Source organism: Danio aesculapii, chromosome 17 (assembly GCF_903798145.1).
Source record: "Danio aesculapii chromosome 17, fDanAes4.1, whole genome shotgun sequence".
NCBI lineage: Eukaryota > Metazoa > Chordata > Actinopteri > Cypriniformes > Danionidae > Danio > Danio aesculapii.
In genome coordinates this window covers 30,581,524-30,602,996 of record NC_079451.1, presented here as the reverse complement: position 1 = coordinate 30,602,996, position 21,473 = coordinate 30,581,524, and the positions used below count along the sequence as shown (strand labels likewise).

Here is a 21,473-nt window from a genome sequence, read left to right as displayed (position 1 = left end):
ACTCTTAACACACCAACACACCTAAAACACACAATTGGTTAAACGGATAATTTCATGCTCAAAATCACACATTGTAAACTAAACCTTTAAACTACTTTTCAAAATACAATAATAAACTCACACAATACACCATGTCCAACAAAACACTGCAAACATGTTTCAAAATGAAATAATTGTTCAAAACACTAACACTTGTTCTCTTCAAACAGAATCATTTTGTCAATCAGAACACATTGACAAAAAAACACTATCATCAGCCAAAATGACAGAAACTGCATTATTTTACGCGTGTGTCAGGTCTGCCCTTATATTTAAAGTCTCTACAGTTTTGTTTTGTTGGGTTTAGTTGATGGGTCTTATGCTGCAGAAATTCAATACAAAAAATTAAGGGGGAAAAAATTGCTTTTATAAAATACAGTTTATTTTAAAAAAAAAAATACAGACATAGAATTTCAGCAGTACAGACTTTATTTGCAAAAGGACATCACTGCAAGATATACAAACAGAAAAAGCACTGCAATTATATATATATAAAAAAAGAAGTAATCTTCTATTCCGCCCAGTCTTCTGCATTTGCCCTGCTTCTTCTTCTCTGGCCCAGCACGGTAACTGTGGCCCTTTGGCCTATTATGTTTCACCCACGGCGATGCCTTTTCGCCAAATTGAAGCAGACCTCTTCAACATAGATAATTTCATGTGGGACTTGATTGGCCTCCAACTCCATGACTCTTTAAAAGACACAGTTAATTAGACACAGTGCATGTAAATGCTGTACTGTACTGTATATCTACTGTATGTACTAATGAACTCCAGGTTTATAGAGTAGTTTACTGATCTCATGAGAAAACGTAAGTATTTTACGTTTTGTCAGTTTAGTGGCTAATTCGTACAAATTCGTACGAGTTCAGTCATATGAAATTGTACAATTTTAAAAAGGAGGCGTGGCACCTAACCCCACCCCTAAACCCAACCGTCATTGGGGGATGAGCAAGTCGTACGAAAATGTACGAATTAGATCGTCCGAATTAATACGAATTAGTCACTAAATCAAAAAGTTACAAATTGCCGTGAGATTGTGTTGGCAAAACACACTGTGTATAGTACAGTAATGACTGTATTGCATAACCTTACCAGGACGTATTGGTGATGGAGGTCTTTGATGCGCTTACTGTTCCTTTTAAAAAACCTCAAAAGTCCTCTTTTAGAACATATGATCATGTGATTGGAAAAACCTCAACACATGAGTGTGGCAATGGAATATAATACAGGGAATATATTTGTGTTTCAGTTCACAATATGAACAGCTACTCACTTTGACTTTAGCCTATATAAGTTCTGTTTAGAACATGATGTTATCTGTTCTGACTTACCGTGTTAAAGCATTTGTAAATTTGACTGTAAAGTTACATTGTTTTGTTCCTGGTTGAGTTTGTGTGTAAAAGAAGTTCAAGCATTTTAAATTGGCGTTAACTGGATGCATTTTGTGTCAAAGCAACAAGAAATGTGTTAATTGTATAGCCTACAAAGACAGATGTTTTGCTAACCGTGTTAAGAGTTTAGGAAACTTGTTAAATGTATTGAAAAAACTGTCATAGCCATTGTAAAAAACTGTAAATAACATTGATTTTGTCAGTACCACTGCACTGAAAAAAATTATTCATTGGATTTACAATTTTTTGTAAATGAAGAAGAACATTACTAAATTTATTTTGTTTGTTTAAATTCAGTACATATATATTGTTTGCCTTAAAAATATATAATATAATAAATCCAATGAATGATTTTTGTCAGTGTTATTATACATTTATTTAAAAAAATCTCTTATTCTCTTTTTTTTTTTGGATTATAGTTGAGTTTGAGTCGTTCTTAAATTCTTAATAAAATAAAACTATTGTAATTTGGAGAACTTTTGTCTTTTGTTCTGTTCAAAATAATAAACATGGGATGTTTATGTTAATTTTTAGATGACACAATTCCAATGGTCTAACTTTATATAGAAGAGCAATAATTGGTGGATTACTCTCATTTTGAATCATAAATAAAACTAAACAGATAATTTAAATCAATAACACTTTTATTTGACATTTGCATTCAAAAGAAAACAAATATTAAAAAGGTTAACAATGATCTTAGCATATAATTACAGTTTTTTTACAATGACTATGACAGTTTTTTCAATATATTTAATAAGTTTTCTAAACTCTTAACACAGAAACACACCTAAAACACACAATTGGCAAAACGCTTAATTTTTATGCTCAAAATCACACATTGTAAACTCATGTCTCTCTGAAAGTAATTAGACACAGTGTGTGTAAATGCTGTACTGTAAAGTATATCTACTGTATGTACTTATGAACTCCAGGTTTATAGAGTAGTTTACTGCAAAACACAATGTGTATAGTACAGTAATGACTATATTGCATAAACTTACCTGGACGTATTGGTGACGGAGTTCTTTGATGCACTTACTGTTCCTTTTAAAAAACCTGAAAAGTTCTCTTTTAGAACATATGATCATGTGATTGAGTGTGAGTGTGTATGAGTGTGTTTTCTAGCTGGGAATTAGCTGTGATTTATATATATATATATATATATATATATATATACTGTATACATACATACATACATAACTGTAATAAACTGTTTCTTATTGACAATGAAATAAAAAATAGGGAATTTATTTGTGTTTCAATTCACAATATGAACAGCAGTTCACTTTGACTTTAGCCTATATAAGTTCTGTTTAGAACATGATGTTATCTGTTCTGACTTACCGTGTTAAAGCATTTGTAAATTTGACTGTGAAGTTACATTGTTTTGTTCCTGGTTGAGTTTGTGTAAAAGAAGTTCAAGCATTTTAAATTGGCGTTAACTGGATGTATTTTGTGTCAAAGCAACAAGAAATGTGTTAATTGTATAGCCTACAAAGACGAATGTTGTGCTAACCGTGTTAAGAGTTTAGGAAACTTGTTAAATGTGTTAAAAACTGTCATAGCCATTGTAAAAAACTGTAATACATCTGTGATGTATAGATGATATAATTATATTTGAATATATTTCAAACTTATAGTAATGAATAAGATATTTTACAAAAGCAATACACAAATGATTTATCAAATTTAATACCAAGACAATACAATGACGAATAAAGTCTTTTATTATCATTTTCTTCTCAAGTCAAATTCATTTTGTCTCCTTAAATGCCTCCAATCCAGGCTGATATTCGAGTTGTGAACAAATTGATCTTTTCCTGGATAAAAACATATAAAATAGAAAAATATTTGATTTAATATAAAATTAATTTAATGTTTAATAAAAATAGAATGAATTTCTATGTAAAAATTCTTCCTGCCTTCATTTTCTTTAGTCGAACTTTTGTAGTCATCTCAACTTAAACCAGTCAAACTGACTAAAAAAATATTTTGTTAAACTTTGTATAGCTACAAAAAAAAAATTGAACCCTGATTAACTTATTAAATTAAGTTAAAGTAACAAAAACATTTGTTGTCATGAGTTTTTGTAATTACATTTTTTTACAGTGTAGTATATTGAGTCATCATTCACCTAGTTTTCTCAATGTCCTCAATAGTCTCAGGAAGCCGCACATTGTGGGTCTCAGGAAGCAGAAACGCAAGCAGGCCTGCGACGATGGCAACAGAGCAAAACAAGACCTGCGGCAGAGAGGGCCAGACCTCATCCAGGAGACTCACGAGAGGAGCGAGAGACACACCCACACGACCAATGAACGAGCTGTAGCCTAATCCATTCTGCCTGTTTTCAAAAAAGTACATACATATTCATACATATAATATACATGCATAAATATTCCTTTGCTGAACCAACATTATTTTTTAATTAATTTCACTATATCAACATTCAGTTTGCAATTCAGCTTATTCTACACACAAAGGCAGACATTTTTTAATACAGCTATAGGAAAAACTGTTCAGCGTTAAACCACAAAAAATATTAAATATCAGTTAATTATTATTTTTTTTGTGGTTTAACGCTGAATATTAATTTAAAAAGTAATTTTATTATTATTGTTGTTGTTTTTGATGATGTAGGTATAGGAAACAGATACAGTACTATTCAAAAGTATAATTGTATTTACTTTTAGTCATCACAATAAATAGTTTGTTCAAGAGTGAAAGTAAATACATTTATAATGTAAAAAAGATTGCAAATAAATGTTATTTTGAACTTTTTTTTATAAAAAAAGTTCATTTTTAATAAAAAAAAGGTTTTTTTTTTTCGTAAGTTGATTTTCCACAATACTATTAAACAAGAAATCAACACTAATAGTTGTACAAAAAATTATTAGAGATATTGTACCAATAATAACTGATCAAAATATAAAAGCAAATCATCATTTTATAATGATTTGTGAAGGATCATCAGACTAGTGTAATGATGATAATTCAGATTTGAATTGCAAAAAATAATTCAATTGGATTCTAAATTCAATTAGTTATTTAAAATTGTAAAAATATTTCACAATTTAACAGATTTCACTGTATATTTGATTATATAAAATCAGCCTCAATGAAACATTAATATTATAGTAAAGCCTGAAATTATTTATATCTCTCGCAAATTCGGTTTAAAGGTAAATTAAGGCATAAACTGCTATTATATTATATATGTGAAATTTATATATATGCAAGATATAAATGAAATGAAATGTATAAATGATGAACAACTGACCGTAATACAGTCGGGTAGAGTTCAGTGGTATATAGATAAACACATGTAAAAGAGGCCTCTGAGAATCCTTTACCCAGTACGGCGATGATGGTACGAGGCACCCACAAAACTAGAGACAAACACAGAACAAGACAGAAAAAAACGTATGTGCTATGAAAAAATTTATATCACTCGAGCTATAAAATACATAAGCTAAATGTGTCACTATAATATAACTAAAAACTAAAAAAAGCTTTTGTATTAAATGTAGTTTATTAAAAATGTATGCAGCTACTTTTGAAAAGTGCCAGGTGGTGTTTTTAGGACATCATTTAGAAGTCTATTTTGAGATCAAATAAAAGGAAGTTTTAGGAGTTTATAGATAACGGTTTTAAGGGGAAAAGCTCTGTGATTGTGAGGAATAAATTCAAAGATTAGAAATATATACTCACAATTGTGAGAATTGCAAATATTTTTGAAGTTTGTGTAATCAGCAGGGGTTGTTTAACCTACAACAATGTGAGAGAATCCATTCATAAATATCCCACTAATAGTTGGATTTGCATTTTACATTGGGATGAGGTGAAGCCATTAAAAAAAACTTTAACTTTAACTTGACACATGAATTTAACATCATAAAATCCTTTAGAAATAAAAAAACTCCTGTCTGTGATATCACAATGAATGACTTTTTCAGTCTGTTAGGACTGTGGCATTCTCATTAATTATTGTTCATTTATGTAAATAAACTGAAAAGCCAGACACATTGCAGTGATGTTATAATAAATGACTAACGTGTAAACACAAAACATTTACATATTAAATTCAATGAAATTACACATTATCACAGCATCATATAAAAGGTTTTCTGTAACTGAATAAACTAAGTAAAACAGATTTTTAGCTTGAGAAAGCAAGAACAGATAATCCACCAAGACGTTTTAAAAGCTTGTAGTTCTCAAAACCTGTTAGGGGCTTTAACACTGAGTATTTACAGAAACACACTGTAAACTGGTTCCCTGACAACTAATTTCACACCTAGACCATATTTCTTGTTGTATAGTTATTATAAATGATGCAAGATCACTACTATGGAGCTGATTGTGTCTTCATTGTGTCAAGGGTTTTGTGATAATGGAGAAGGAATGTGGGTGTTCAGTAGGATAGTTCATTAAAAAATGAAATTATACAGTTATTTACTCACCCTCAATCCACTGAAGATTGTAGGTGACTTTATTCTTCAGTAGAAGATTAGTGAAGATTTTTAGCTGGACATGTGGTAACTGGTCAAATGGTCACCTGTTTTTGAGATTAAAAATGTCTAAATTGATCTTTTTGGCTCCTGATGATACACTGAGGTATTTTGAAGTGATACAATTGGTCTGTGCAAGAGGTGTAACATTATATATAATATTATTAGCTTTAATCCAAAAGTGTAGTGAGGGCAAGCCTTCAGTCGCATGATGTACAGTATGTGCAAGCTTTCAGTTACTTTTAGATATTAGTTCATTTATCAAAACAGAGTCTTTATAGCATCTTTTATTTTAATACAATCTTTAATTATAGCATCTTTGATATTCGTATGTCAGGACCATTTAGACAAAAACATTCCTTCATTCTCTTGTCAGCTCACACCTAAGTGTGCTCTGCGCATACATCATCAATCAACCGGAAGCTTGTGCATATGATTGATTAAAGCTAAGAATATTGTAAATAATAATACATTTTAACACTATTTTTTGTTTTATCTCAGAAGCGCATGACCATTGAAGTGCATTATATGAATCCCAAAGAACCACATATTCAGTTGAAAACCATTTTCAGTGGTCTGAGGGTAAGTTAATAACTGTCATGTTAAAATTTTTGATGAACAATCCCTAAGTTCTGCAACTAAAACACCCTTTGACAAATCATCAATGTTGAAAAATAGCTCAAGCAAAACAAAGGCCACGTGTAAATGTTGCAAGCATTCTGTATTGATATTCACAGTCGGTATTTTGTATGGCGTATTTGCAAAGTAGCTCCTATTGTGCTGGATTAGAACCTGTTCTGAAGTAGGAGCTAATTTAGCTCCGTCAAATGATGTTACAAGAACTAAAATCATGCCCAGTTTGTGTGGGTACTTCCTTCAATAGTTCTAGAAGCTGTGATAAAGTTCCTCCATTGTGAAAGCCCCTAATGGACATTCTCCATCATTTACCTCTAGGAATGAGGACCGTGATGCCAATGCAGACCCCTGTTGTAATCATCGTTCCCACCTGACTGTATCTCCGACCCAGTTTATCAAGACACACATATGCAACCAGTTTTGATGGCAGCTCTATGGCAGCGTAAATAAACTGAGTCAGGTAGAGGTTCAGGCCAAAGTCACTGATGTTAAAACTGATGCCGTAGTAAGTAAATGCCACTCCAAACCTGATAAAAACAAAAGAGTAAGCTACATTATTCAGAGCTGAATTTGAAGACTTAATGATCATAAACTCGACAAAACATTCCCACCAGGTGATTCCTGTAAGCAGAGCCAGTTTCCGCATCTTTGAAGACCTCACAAGATCCAGATACGAATATGTCCTGTCACCTCTGTCAGCTATTATAACATTAGCGAGCGTCTGAAAGGACATACTTTCAAAGCATTAGGAAAATGCAGAAAACCTTATCTTTTTCTTAGTGTTGTATGTTGAATATTTACCTCTGGTTTGATATCTCTGAGGTTGTGTTGTCTATTATTGACTGAGGCACATTTGCTAATATAAAAATGAGCCTCTTCCAGTTTTCCATTGGCTATTAGCCATCGTGCTGACTCTGGGAGCCACCTAGAAGACAGGGTAGTTATTGAGTTGGGAAAATTGGACATCCACATATCATAGTTACATCTTACCTCCATGTGATCATAGCCAGTGCAATTGGAGCGGTTACTGTGAGAATCAGAGCCCTCCAGTCATTCACAAGATAAGCAACGCCTGATAATATCATACAGCTGATGGACCAGTCCAGACTGATCATAACACCAGCAATCGTCCTGTGTCCAATATCCGCCCATTCTATGCCTGAGGAAAAATAATGTGTATGATTTCAAATAAACTTATAGTATAAGTGGGAATTTCTGCAAGTAAAGGGAAACTGACTTAATAGCATATATGCAGAGGGACTTTTAATTTTGAGCAACCCAGTTCAAGCATTTTCGGTGAACTGTTGTGTCTAGGCATGCCCCAATCAGGATTTTTGCAGCCGATACTGAGTACCAATTCCTTGTCATGGTGATCGTCCGATACCGAGTACTGATTCTTCCGATAAGAAGTTGAAATGTTTTTAAAATGTTTTAAAAAGTTTTTACTGAAAGGAAATATGCCTATAAACTACTGTTTATTGCAATAAGTAAATTACAAGAAGTTATATTATTAAATATTCAAGAAAAAAAAATGTTTTTCAGTTTTATTTATCTAATAATTACAGTCAGCTTTTAGTGAACTTGCAATATTGTCAAAAACACATAACGTTTAGTTGCTATATGTAAAAAGGCCTAAATACATGCAAGACCATTCAAATATTTTCAAATAAAATGGTTGCACTTGCAACAAAGAGACCATTAGTCATGCGAGTTGCGCCAATAGGCTGTATAAATAGGTTGCACCGCATCTGTATATATTTTAGATCGGCAAGATTGGTGACTACCGATCGAGTCATTAAATGTGATTATAGGCCGATACCGATCTTCGGACAATCGATCAGAGCATACCTAGTTGTGTCGTTACAAAATTGTCACATTTAAAGTCTGTTTTCTTTTTTAAATTAATTTACAATACAGAATGTACAGGAAGCACTGCATTCACTTTCATTGTTTCACGACATGTCTTTAAAATATGGACAGTTGTTTTACCACAATATTTTCAATGGAGTTTCTGCGCTCACCTGCTGCTCTTGACGACGCTTGTGTTTAAACGGCTTTTCATCTTGTTTTACGTTTGACCATACCTGCCATCACTCCTGTTTTTTCTGGGAGTCTAACGTATTTCATCTCCCGCCACCCTGCCATTTTGCTATTTCTCCTAGAAAAAGCCTGTAATTTCACTTCACCCCTGGTCCTCAGCTTTTTGGTATACAGTCTGTAACACCACCGGATCACAGGAGCCACCCAAAAACCAGTATATAGTACAGTTACTAACACCAATGTTGGCAAGTATGGCTTTAACACCTAAATGAATGCTTAAGTCTAATAACTTATTATATTTTAATTACATTACAACATCGATACTGTAAAAGGAACCTTATGAAATTGAAAATAGTCACATTAACCTTTCACTACCAGTTAATTGTGTAAGGGTGGTTAACATAAGTGGGAGGAGCTAAATATCTGTGCTGTATGTCTCTGATTGGTGGAATTTTGTGTACAACTTTGTGGGTAATGAGTTTTTTTGCTATTAAAAAAGATGGATTAAAAGCCACAATTTAAACACAATTTACACAATTAATTAAACACAGTTTAAAATAAGAATTAAAACCCTTTGTGTTCAGTCTTTGACACTTTTAGTGTTTCTGACAAACTATTTATATTTTGACCACAATGACTGTAAGTTATTGCAAATAAATACAGTGAACTAAACATATTAATTATAAAATACATATGAATTAATCAATCGCCTAGGTCCAGGCATTTCAGAAAGCACTTACACAGGACAATGGAGATGATGCTGATGCCTGTAAGTCCCATTCCAGTAAAGAACCTCATAATTGCAAACATGATGAAGGACTGAGAGAAGGCACTGGCCACCCCAAATGTAATGGATATCAGGTAAGCCAACATCAGCATTCGTTTCCTACCAAACCTGAAATTAACAAAAACACATCCAATGGGAGAATACTGTTTGTGCATTGTTAGATAGCTAACAAAATAGAGTTTTAAGAACAAGTTACATTTTCAATTAGCCAAACTTGGTATAATCACAGATTATGATTTTGTGGTCATTCATTGCTATTTCCGTCATCTCTTGAGGTCTCACCTGTCAGTCAACCACCCAAAGATGGCCGCTCCAATCATCACCCCAGCAAAAAAGATGGTCGCTGTGGCTTTATTCAGACCTCTCTTGTTGCACACCAAGTCAAACTGAGAGAAGAGACATATCAGAAAGATTTTTTTTTTATCCATGATTAACAGTAATGATCTGAATTAGACACAACACACAAGCCAGAATTACAAACTGTTTTATGGTTAAAGTACACTACACACATTACAAAGGGGGATTAAATGCTCTGAATGGCCATTGGTCAAAAATGAATGGATGAATCAATCAATCAATTAATCAATCAATCAATCTAAATTTAATGGAAATACATCCCCTAAATAAATTTGCCAAAATGTTAAAACCAACAGGTTTTTAAAGACTGTGGAGAACACATTAAACATTTTATACAGCATCCAGTTATGTATAAAAATTAAAGTAAAGTGAATAAAGTGATTTACCTCAGTAGCCAAAGTTGATTTAAAGGTGCTGTTATCAAAGTGCCATACATGACACCCCACTACTGGAAGATCTGTGCTGCTGGAGGAGTTTATCAGCAGCTGAAACTGAGGATGAGAGAACATTTGACAGGAAGAAGGTGTCCCATCGTCCTGTGCTGGAACACTGATAGTCAGTCTCTCCTCCCGAGTCAGGTTCCCAAAGATGCCATCACCATCCAGAGAGCTGATGTCGCAGTGATGAGACGGGATGGCGGCGATGAAGTTGTTCAGCAGAAAGTGACATGGCAGCGTTACCCGTGGAATCACCAAAAGAGCCATGAGGCTGAACTGGTATTTTCCAAACCCTCCAACCTCAGCCAACAAGTTCTCAAACTTCATGTTTGCTGATCAATTCCTCTGATGCGACTGCAGAAGCAGCAATGAGGGCAATATGGACTTGAGCTTCTCCAAACTTGGACATCCACTGCTGTGATGTAGATCATTAACCTCTCATGTACTGCTATAAAAGACATTCATACCCATTTTTCTTCATCTCTTTTTCACAAACATACACAAACACATTCAGTACACATAAAGGTAATGTTTTTATGTTTGTTTGTTTTTTTTAACTTTATGTAACTTACAAAAACATACTGAAGCAAAGAGGTGATATAATTTACAAACAGACATGGATAGTTCGAACTCACAGATTGTACAGTACATTAGTGTTTTCCTCTAGTAAATTAACATCTAACACAATGTTTAAACCATAGTGGAGGGACTGTTAATTTACTAGACTTTTGAATGAATTTCTTACTGTTAAATAATTGACAGCAGTGTTGGACAATGTATAGTCAAACTGAGGGCAAAGGCAGACTATTATATTATATTATATTATATTATATTATATTATATTATATTATATTATATTATATTATATTATATTATATTATATATACATTTATTTTATTTTCGGCTTAGTCCCTTTATTAATCTACGGTTGCCACAGTGGAATGAATCACCAACTTATCCAGCATATGTTTTACCCAGCTGATGCCCTTCCAGCTGCAACCCATCACTGGGAAACATCCAAGCACACTCATTCACACACATACACTATGGACAATTTAGCCTTCCCAATTCACCTGTACCATGTCTTTGAACTTGTGGGGTAAACCGGAGCACCCGAAGGAAACCAACGCCAACACAGGGAGAGCATGCAAACTCCACACAGAAAAAACCACCTTCCTGCTGTCAGGCGATCGTGCTACGCACTGCGCCACCATGACACCCATTATATTATATTATATTATATTATATTATATTATATTATATTATATTATATTATATTATATTATATTATATTATATTATATTATATTATATTATATTATATTATATTATATTATGTGAAATACAATTTTGGTCATGTTAAGATGGTGGTTTTGTTATGAGTTAAAATTTGAAAGAATAGTTTTCTAATTGAAAGTGTTGCAAAATGTATTTTATAGCCATTTCTTCAGTATCGATTATAAAATCCTTCAGAAATAATTTTTCTATGCTAATTTGGCACTAATCATTTCTTATTTTTATCAATGTTTAATATAGTTGTGCTGCTTAATATTTTTGTAAAAAAAGAAAAAGATGCTTTCACATTTCTTTGATGAAGAGAATATTTTTCTTTACTGACAGTTTTGAACTTTGCTCAAAGCTTTGCACAGTCATCTGCTGTGATGCAACTTGACAGCACTAGGCCTGCAAAGAGACGATTAGTTAAGTCACATATTCCTTAAATTCCTTACATATTCCTTAGTTCTTTCACCACAATCTGTTTTTACTGCCATCTAAAGGTTCTACAGCATAGTATCATTATTAGGAGGGCTGTACATGTAGCAACTGAAATCTGTTATGTTCAGGTCCATCAAACTTTAATCAAAGCTTTTTAAAAGGGAAACACTTATTTCACACCATGCCAGTTAATTTTAGATGATTTTAGGGTCAATGTTATTAGTCCCCTTAATAATTTTATTTTTGATTGGTAACAGAAAAACCACTTGTCATCTAATAATTTGCCTATAGCTAACCTTATTAACCTAGTTAAGCCTTTATTTACTGTCACCCTGACAAAGACAAAATGAATTAGCAATTTAATATCAGTAAATAAAACAATTGTGTTTAAAAATGTTTTGAACAGCAGTCAGGAAACATTTTTTTAAATAATAAAAACTTTACATGAGAGCTAATAATTCTGACAATTGCAACTGTGTGTGTTTTGCTTGCTCATGGTTCAGTAACTGCCATTATTCTTGTTTTTGGTGGCAGTTGCTGAATAGGCCTCAGGTTGTAGATTGTTGACACCTCCACATCTTATTAACAGAGGTCAGACTAAGGGAAATATTAAGCTGTCCAGGGAACACACAGCCCACATACTACTACTGGTCTGAATGGGTGCTGTCCATGGTGCTGTATGCTCACTTTAAAAGGAGAGATTAACTAAACATTTGTAAACAATTATTGATTATTATTGACTTAACTAAGAATTCAACTTTAATCACTGAATGCTATCCTTTGATTATACAAAGCACATGAAAAATACTATAGTAAAAAAAAAACTACAGTAAAGTTAATTATACTGTATACATCATAGTATTTACAACTTTTTGCTAATTTTACAGTTTAATTTTACAATTTTACAGCATACTATACACTATCAACTATTGTATATTGATAAACTGTAAAATATACTGTTGCATACAACAAACTATGTGCATAATGGTGCCTGTAGTTATAGAAAACATACAGTATCGAGTAATATGCTTATATTACTAATTGTTTTAGTACACAACAACTATAAAATTACCACAAAATGTTGAAGTAATTTATATAGTATGGTTCAAAAACACTGTATTTATAATACATTACTGTAGCATTTTTCATGCAGGATGATAGAATGTTAATGACTAAAATAAAAAAAATTAAAATTAAAATGTTGTGTCACAAATGACGCACTATAAGCAATATGCACTCAAATGTCTAATAAATCATTTTAATATTCTATGTACACGAGTAGGTACTTTCAAAAAAGTACAATATTTACTACATAGCTCTGTATAACTGTTCCCACCTGTTTCCATTTTTTTAATTTTATGATAAATGGGCCTATTTGATATTTCTTCACACACATACAGTACCTTATTATCTCTGGCTGTTCTTTTATACTTTAAATCAGACACAGTGTACAAGTAAAATACCTGAAACTAAAAACGTTAAAACTATTTATTTTCTGCACTTTAAGTTACCGAAATGTGTGGATATCAACTCATCACCAGTATTGGATGAAAGAGTGCATTCCTTAAGTGAAAAGCGATTGCTGTAGACAAAACTACAACAGGGATTTGAAATGGATCAGCCAGTCAGAATCAAGGAGAACCAGAACAACCATTTTAAAAGTTGCACTGATGACATTTCTTTAATCCTACAGGTAAGAAAGCAAGTAAGACAGTCTGTACTATCATTCATTTTACTGGTTATTGATGTCAAGTACAGCTTATGAGAAAACGGCAGCTTGTCTTTATCGCATTATTGTGTTGTGTCTGCTGTGAGGGGCAACTTTAAAGAGATGGCACTTTGATCCTTTTTGGTGAAATAGACAGGTTTCTTCCTACAAAAGGAACACAATAATGAAAAATTAATAAACAAACAGACAAACCACATTCAATACCACACTGTAAAATATTATATGATCAATTAGATCAACAGCATATGTTTTTAGTTCATTGTTACTTATTAATCTAAGTTTCTAATGTTCTAACTTAATTTGATAAGTTACGAAGCAGTTTTAAGTCATTTTAACATAATATGAGTTCAATGGACTCATAAAGCTAATTTGTTTCAATTTAAGGCAACCAGGATTTTTTACAGTGCAGAGAATGAAAAACATACAGACAAAAACAGCTAAAAAAGGTTCTTTCTCTTGTATCATAAAATGTACTCTAAAATAACTTCTTATACCTCATTTCCTCAATATCTTCTACAGTTTCTGGCAGACTTGCATAGTTGGTTTCAGGGAGAAGCAATGCAATGACACCAGAAAAAATGGCCATCGAGCAGAAAATGACCTCAGGGAGAGGCGTCCAAACGTCTTCTAGGAGCATGATAAGAGGAGAAATGGATGCTCCCATACGTGCCATAAAATTGGTGAAGCCAAGACCATTCTGCCTATCAATGTGAAAGACAAATGACATAAGCATGTCCAACATCAATTGAGTTAATCATTTGAAATAGGACATACAGCATCAGATGCTGACCTCATGACTGTAGGATAGAGCTCAGTGGTGTACAGAATCACCGTCGTGAACGAAGCCTCTGAAAGTCCTTTCCCTAACACTGCAATTACCGTCCGAAATGTCCAGTATTCTAAGCACAAAGACACATTCACACAGAAGAGGGCAGAGAAAATCAGATTTCCTTTTGATGTCCTATGTGATACAATTGAAATAAAACAACCATGAATCACAAAATACTGGAAACTGTTGAATTATTCATGAATCAATCTTTTAACAGTGTAGATTCTCCAGTAGTATCTGGATGCAGCCTTTATGATGCAAGCTTAGATTGCATCACTCAGCGATGCAATGTCAGACACAATGCACTCAACGGAGCGAGTGACGTCATCTGAGTGACCTACCTGTCACGGGTAGGGTTAGGGGTGGGGTTAGGTGAGCGCATTAAAAAGCATTGGATGCAGCTCAGATTGCACTGCACCAGGTCTGCATCCAGACCCCTCTCAGATTCTCTGTTAGTTACAAAACAGCATTTATTATAATGAGAATGAGAAAATATAAGTTGTAAGAATGAAAAAAGGTCTTCTTAAAACTAAAATAAAACACTTTTGCTATTAAACTACAACAATTAAGTTGTGAAAAAGACTCTATAATACACCAGACGTGTCACTCGTATAGTTTTGAATGGGGAAAAGTGTAATGGTCAATATGGTGAATGAAGCCCTTCCTACTAGTACAGGAGCCAATCATCGATCACTATAAACTGACCTTTCTCCAGAGAAACTTGGACCAGACCTGTGCTTTTATGACACACTGGAATCTCAGTGAATACTTGCTTCACAGACATTAGAAATATATCCACATAAAGCTTAAGATCTGTACTTTTAAATGAACCAACTACACTTGAAAACAAAAGTTTTTTGGTTTTGTAATCTGTATGACAGTACACAAAGTACAGTCACAAAGAGTCGCTGTCATTTCTGGAGGAGATTTGTCATCAAGACCAAGTTGTAAATTACTTCTGAAGACCAGCACGATCTGATGGAGCATTATTCAGATTATGATAATGTGTAACACGGTCATGAATGATGTTGGTGTCATGATCTCGTTCTTTTCGAGTGCGCATGCACATTAGCTTGGGCAACCTGAAAAAAATGCCAATTTTGTTTCATTCAAACATTTAGAAACGAAACTTATGAGACAGATGTTGTTTAATATTATTGGTGATTCCAAATATGTAATGTAATCATAAGCTTGGTAAGCTGTTTTGGAGAATTTGATGTTTCCCTATTCAGACAGAATGCCTGAGCATACTGCACGAGAGGCATTTCAAAGATAGCCGTGAAATGACATGCCTTAAAGGGACTTTGGTTGTAATAACTAGAAAACATAAGTTGTGATAATTAAGTGGTAATATAAGTACACTTAAAAAATATGTTGACTGTTTATTCAAACTACTTATTTAAAATGAGCTGAAATTCTTGAGTTCTTTAAATATTTCGTTTTTTTTGGGAGGAAATTTTTTTTTATTTTACTTAAATGCTTTTACTGTTAACTTAACTCCTTCAAGTTGTCCCAACACAAATTTATTGTGTGGAACTAAGTGCTTTTTTATAGTGAGATAGAGTTCCGGGAACCAGAAAAATCAAGTTATGTTAACTAAATTAAGCTACTAAATTAAGCTGTGAAAACAAAAAATAAAGGTTTGTTAACTTTAAATGTATTGTTAACTGTCATTGTTAAGCATAAACTGCCTGTGTGCACCCTATAAATAAGCTGACGCATATATATATTTTGTTATACTAACAATGCAAATGATATGGTAATTAGCATCTTGTGATATGCATTTAGATTTGTTTCTTCCTGCTGGTCTTGTTCTTGCATGTCAGAAGCTCTCTTGTGAAACAGCTGTTGAGTGGAGAAGCACTGATTTAAAATGCACTTGAGCCTAAAAAACTGCCTTGTTTTACATTGTAATGACACGTTGGAACTGCAAACCTGTAGGTGTGACTATGTTGATGAGTATGCAGAATCCTGTGAGCACCAGCGTCCCGGTCTGAGTGTTTCTGCGGCCCACCTTGTTGAGGCTGAAGTAGATGAGGATTTTCGCTGGCACCTCTATGGCAGCATAAATGAAGTGTGTCAGGTAGGGGTCAAGTCCAAAGCCTGTGATGTTTAAGCTGATGCCGTAGTATGTAGAAGCAACTCCATACCTACAGTATATAATGAAAGGATGAATGTTGGTTCTTTGCTTCTCTAAATACAGTCTTTATAGTTGCACATGCATAAAAACTTACCACACTATGCCGGTGAAGAGCGTGAGTTTCCTCAGCTGTGGAGTTTTAAGTAGGTCTAAGTAAGTGTAACTGTGACCCCGGTGATCCACAGTCACTACAGTGGACAGAGTCTGAGATGGAAAGCATTTACACTTTTTTATAATGTTTTTTGCAGACATTTTAAATGATTGCAAACAACAAAGAAGGATATTGTTTACCTCTGGCTTGACTCTAGATGTGAAGTTTCCTCTCTGGTTAAAAGTAGCACATTTGTGCAGATACTTGTATGCTGTTTCTGTCTTTCCATTAGCTATTAGCCACCGTGCTGATTCAGGGATCCACCTATAAACATATTAACAATAATCTCCTTCAACATTTCATACCAATGTAAATGTCTCTCTCTGTCTCTCTCTCTCTCTCTCTCTCTCTCTCTCTCTCTCTCTCTCTCTCTCTCTCTCTCTCTCTCTCTCTCTCTCTCTCTCTCTCTCTCTCTCTCTCTCTCTCTCTCTCTCTCTCTCTCTCTCTCTCTCTCTCTCTCTCTCTCTCTCTCTCATGACCCCTGATGAATAAAGGGACTAAGCCAAAGGAAAAGGGATGTATGTATTTTATATAATAAATTAACATTTAATTAAAATATGTAATCTCTAAGAAGTCTGTGTTTGTTGGAAAACCCTTCAGTATAAGTTAATAGAAGTAATTTTAATAATAATAATAATAATAATAATAATAATAATAATAACAACAATAATAATAAATTCACAAAATTATGAACAACGCTACTTTTAAAAAAAGATTTAATGCCATCAACAACAAAAAAAACTACCTCTAAAACGAAAAATGTTTTATTATTAAATTTTATTTTAAGAAATTGCACAATTCTTTTTTGCTTTAATTTTAATATAAAAATTATTATTTTTTAAATGTTTAAAATTATGTAACATGCAAATATGTAAATAAATAAAAGAGACAGTTAACAAAGTCAGTTACTTTCGGAAGTGACAGATCTTTTTGATAAAGTAAATAAATGTTATAATGTAAGGAAGGAAAATGTAAAAGCTAATGTGTGTAAATGAGCATTTATCAATGTACTATAGGCAGTACTACACAAGTTTAATTAATGGTGAATTAACTGTGTTAGAGGAAGAAATAAAAAAGACAGATCATCCATCTGAGAAAAGAATTTCCTGACTTTTCCTGACTGTAAGGAACACTTACTATTCCCTTTAGACACACTTTTCCCTCACTTTAAAAAACTAACATGTAGTTGCGTCTCCTTACCACCAGGTGGCTGTAGCAAGAAGAAGAGGAGCAGTGACAATAACAATCAGCAGCCTCCAATCAGTGACCATATAGGCGAAACCAGCCAGCAGCATGTTGCCTATACTCCAGGACATACTGCCGAACACACCCATAAATGTGCGGTGCTTAGTGTCCACCCATTCAATACCTGTATTTATTAGAAATGTTACAAAAATGTTTCACAAAACATTAGCAAATATTTAAACACATACAGTAGTTATTCCATTGCAATTGCTTGTGCATAGTAACACTTGTCTGATTTGATTTGTAATCCAACTTTAATAGTACTACAATACTATAGAATTGTTGGTTACCATCATCTCTGTTTGGTTTACAAAATATTTGGTCATTACAGGCTTGGAAAAAGTGAAGGGTGTGTTATGATTGTTATTAAGTTATGATAAATGAAGATATCATTTTGCTTTTTGGGTGAACTAAATGCCTTTAACAAGAGATTTAACCAATTCAAATGTTGCTCTTAATCACATTCACAACATTTAAAAACATAAAATCATTAACATAAAAATTATTTTAGGTTCTTTATAGTGAAAAAGGGGTTGACTGGAAGGTTCTTCACTTTGAAAAGTGTATTCTGGAACCTTTATCTTAAGAGTTCAGCCTTAAAAGCAATAGTGTCATGACTGAGCTTAATGCATTATATAATTTATTATGAGCAAAAAAAAGAAAGTTTTAAACGTAACTTACTGAGTACCATGGATATATTGATGATTCCTGTCAGTGCTAAACCAGTTAGGAAGCGAAAGGCAGCAAACATGATGTAAGAGCTTGAGAAAGCACTTGTAACACTGAACACTATGGAAAACAAATAAGACACCAGCAACATGCTCCTCCGACCATACCTAAAAAACAACACAGGTAATCAGTAATACTGCATTTACTGAACCATTTTCAGTCCACTATTACAGTGAAACTATTGTGTCTTTCTATAGAGAACTATTACTACTACTGAACAGAGTTTTAAAGTCACAATGAAGTACACCTGTCCAACTGCTCCTTAATGCAAATTTCTAATCAGTCAATCACATGGCAGTAACTCAATGCATTTAGGCATGTAGACATGGTCAAGACGATCTGCTGCAGTTCAAACTAAGCATCAGAATGAGGAAGAAAGGTGATTTAAGTGACTTTAACATTATTTCAGAAACTGCTGATCTACTGGGATTTTCACGCACAACCATCCCTAGGGTTTACAGAGAATGGTCCGAAAAAGAGAAAATATCCAGTAAGCGGATATCCAATAGAAATTTGGAAAAACGTTGCCTGGTCTAATGAGCCTCAATTTCTGCTGCGACATTCGGATGGTAGGGTCAGAATTTAGCATCAACAACATGAATGCATACTGTAGATCAGTCCTGCCTTGTATCAACGGTTTAGGTTCGTGGTGGTGGTGTAATGGTGTGGGGGATATTTTCTTGGCACACTTTTTGGGCCCATTAGTACCAACTGTGCATCGTGTCAACACCACAGCCTACCTGAGTATTGTTTCCCTTTATGACCACAGTGTAGCCATCTTCTAATGGCTACTTCCAGCAGGATAACGCGCCACGTCATAAAGTGCGAATCATCTCAGACTGGTTTCTTGAACATGACAATGAGTTCACTGTATTCAAATGGCCTCCACAGTCACCAGATCTCAACCCAATAAAGCACTTTTGGAATGTGGTGGAATAGAGATACACATCATGGCTGTGCAGCCGACAAATCTGCTGCAATTGCGTGATGCTATTATGTCAATATGGACCAAAATCTCGGAGGAATATTTCCAGTACCTTGTTGAATCTATGCCATGAAGGATTAAGGCAGTTCTGAAGGCAAAAGGAGGTCCAACACTGTACTAGTAAGGTGTCCCTAATAAAGTGGCTGGTGAGTGTATACTGTAAAACATACAACTAAGAGTTTAAAGCTGCTATACAGATTTTTTTCTGTGAAATTACTAGTAAATTGCTATGAAAACATTATCTTTGAACAGGCACTTTTTTTAAATAATGTGCATTTTTTTCTGGCAGTTTCCAGACAGTCAGAAAATACATTTACAGTAAATTGCCAAGATTCTGCTGTGTGTGAAGAGCACATTTTTTACTTAACAGTAAAGTTGTTATGGTTATTTTATAAGATTTAATATTATTGGTGAAAGTGATTAACCAGTTTCTTAATAGTTATATGAAGTCTGTTGGTGCTTTACTTATCACAGAGCACTCCAAAGAACACAGCTCCACACATGACACCCACAAAAAATATGGTGGCTGATGCTTTGGCCAGTCCCCTCTTGTCACAAACTAAATCAAACTGATAAAAAGAAGGGAATAAAGAGGGTGGTTGTTAAAATAAAATGTGAATGGTATGAATAATATGAATGAACTACTGGATAAACCTTCTTAAAGCTTTACCTGTGTGGCGAGAGTGCTGATAAAGGTGCTGTTATCAAAGTGCCATCCATTCTGACACTCCACTACTGGAAGATCTGTGCTGCTGGAGGAGTTTATCAGCAGCTGAAACTGAGGATGAGAGAACATGTGACAGGAAACAGGAGTCCCTTCCTGTGCTGGAACACTGACAGTCAGTCTCTCCTCCTGAGTCAGATTCCCAAAGACCCCGTCGGCTTCCAGAGAGCTGATGTCGCAGTGATGAGACGGGATTGCGGCGATGAAGTTGTTCAGCAGAAAGTGACACGGGATTGTGATGCGAGGCATGAACAGCAGCATAACAAGTGCAATCTGGTATCGGCCAAAGCCATCTGCCTCATCCAGAATATTGTCAAACTTCATTGTCACCTGGATTCTCAGACAATAAAACATTGTTCATTAGAAGGCATTTACACTATCATTTAAAAGACTGGAGTTTTTATAAAGTTTTGTTATAGTTTTATTCTGAAAAGACATGTTAAATCAACATTTACAATCTCTAAATCCTGAGGACAAATTTTCCACAACAATATTGAGAAGCAAAATTGTTATGATCTTTAGATAGTAATTAGTAATGCAAAAGTTATTGTATTAGAATGATATTAACTATAAAAATGTAAATAGGATATTGGAAAAAGAACAGTGGTCAAAATATCACAACACTGGTAACACTTTACAATAAGGTTGTATTACAATAAGGTTGTATTAGTCACCCACATGGAAAGAACCTATATGAGGATATATGTGCCTACATAAAACCTATATGCAATATATTTGCACATATATGATAATATATACGCTGCATATATGCATATATATGCCACATATAGGCAAAACTGAGATGCAAATATGTGCCATTTAGGTCTCCTGTATTGCTTTATATCCACATTATAGGAGCCATATTACCTTTCATTATGGTGGCTTTAAAAGCCAGCATACTGTTATCTATCTTAAACTTATTATGGTGGCTTGAAAAGCCAGCATACTGTTATCTATCTTAAACTTATTATGGTGGCTTGAAAAGCCAGCATACTGTTATCTATCTTAAACTTATTATTATTCTTCTT

The 21,473-nt window shown here is 33.9% G+C and overlaps 2 protein-coding genes across 3 annotated transcripts; both read right to left on the bottom strand.

The window, feature by feature from the left end:
- Nucleotides 1-589: 589 nt before the first annotated feature.
- On the bottom strand, nucleotides 590-10,555 carry LOC130244603 (solute carrier family 22 member 7-like). Of its 2 annotated transcripts, none has more exons than XM_056477103.1 (10): nucleotides 10,148-10,555; nucleotides 9,687-9,790; nucleotides 9,358-9,512; nucleotides 7,568-7,736; nucleotides 7,379-7,502; nucleotides 7,189-7,298; nucleotides 6,890-7,104; nucleotides 4,711-4,819; nucleotides 3,568-3,774; nucleotides 590-728 (listed from the first exon to the last, which is right to left on the bottom strand). In XM_056477103.1, exons 1-10 carry the CDS (start codon nucleotides 10,523-10,525, stop codon nucleotides 635-637), a joined length of 1,665 nt encoding a protein of 554 aa, XP_056333078.1. In that variant the 5' UTR covers nucleotides 10,526-10,555; the 3' UTR covers nucleotides 590-634. The 2 variants fall into 2 exon arrangements, with proteins under 2 accessions (XP_056333078.1, XP_056333079.1); XM_056477104.1 differs by lacking the exon at nucleotides 590-728 and adding an exon at nucleotides 3,140-3,253.
- A 3,149-nt stretch (nucleotides 10,556-13,704) lies between these two features.
- On the bottom strand, nucleotides 13,705-20,799 carry LOC130244818 (solute carrier family 22 member 7-like). Its single transcript, XM_056477355.1, has 10 exons — nucleotides 20,392-20,799; nucleotides 20,187-20,290; nucleotides 18,689-18,843; nucleotides 17,963-18,131; nucleotides 16,903-17,026; nucleotides 16,706-16,815; nucleotides 16,407-16,621; nucleotides 14,433-14,541; nucleotides 14,137-14,343; nucleotides 13,705-13,786 (listed from the first exon to the last, which is right to left on the bottom strand). The coding sequence occupies exons 1-10, from the start codon at nucleotides 20,797-20,799 to the stop codon at nucleotides 13,705-13,707; spliced, it is 1,683 nt and encodes a 560-aa protein (XP_056333330.1).
- Nucleotides 20,800-21,473: the final 674 nt, after the last annotated feature.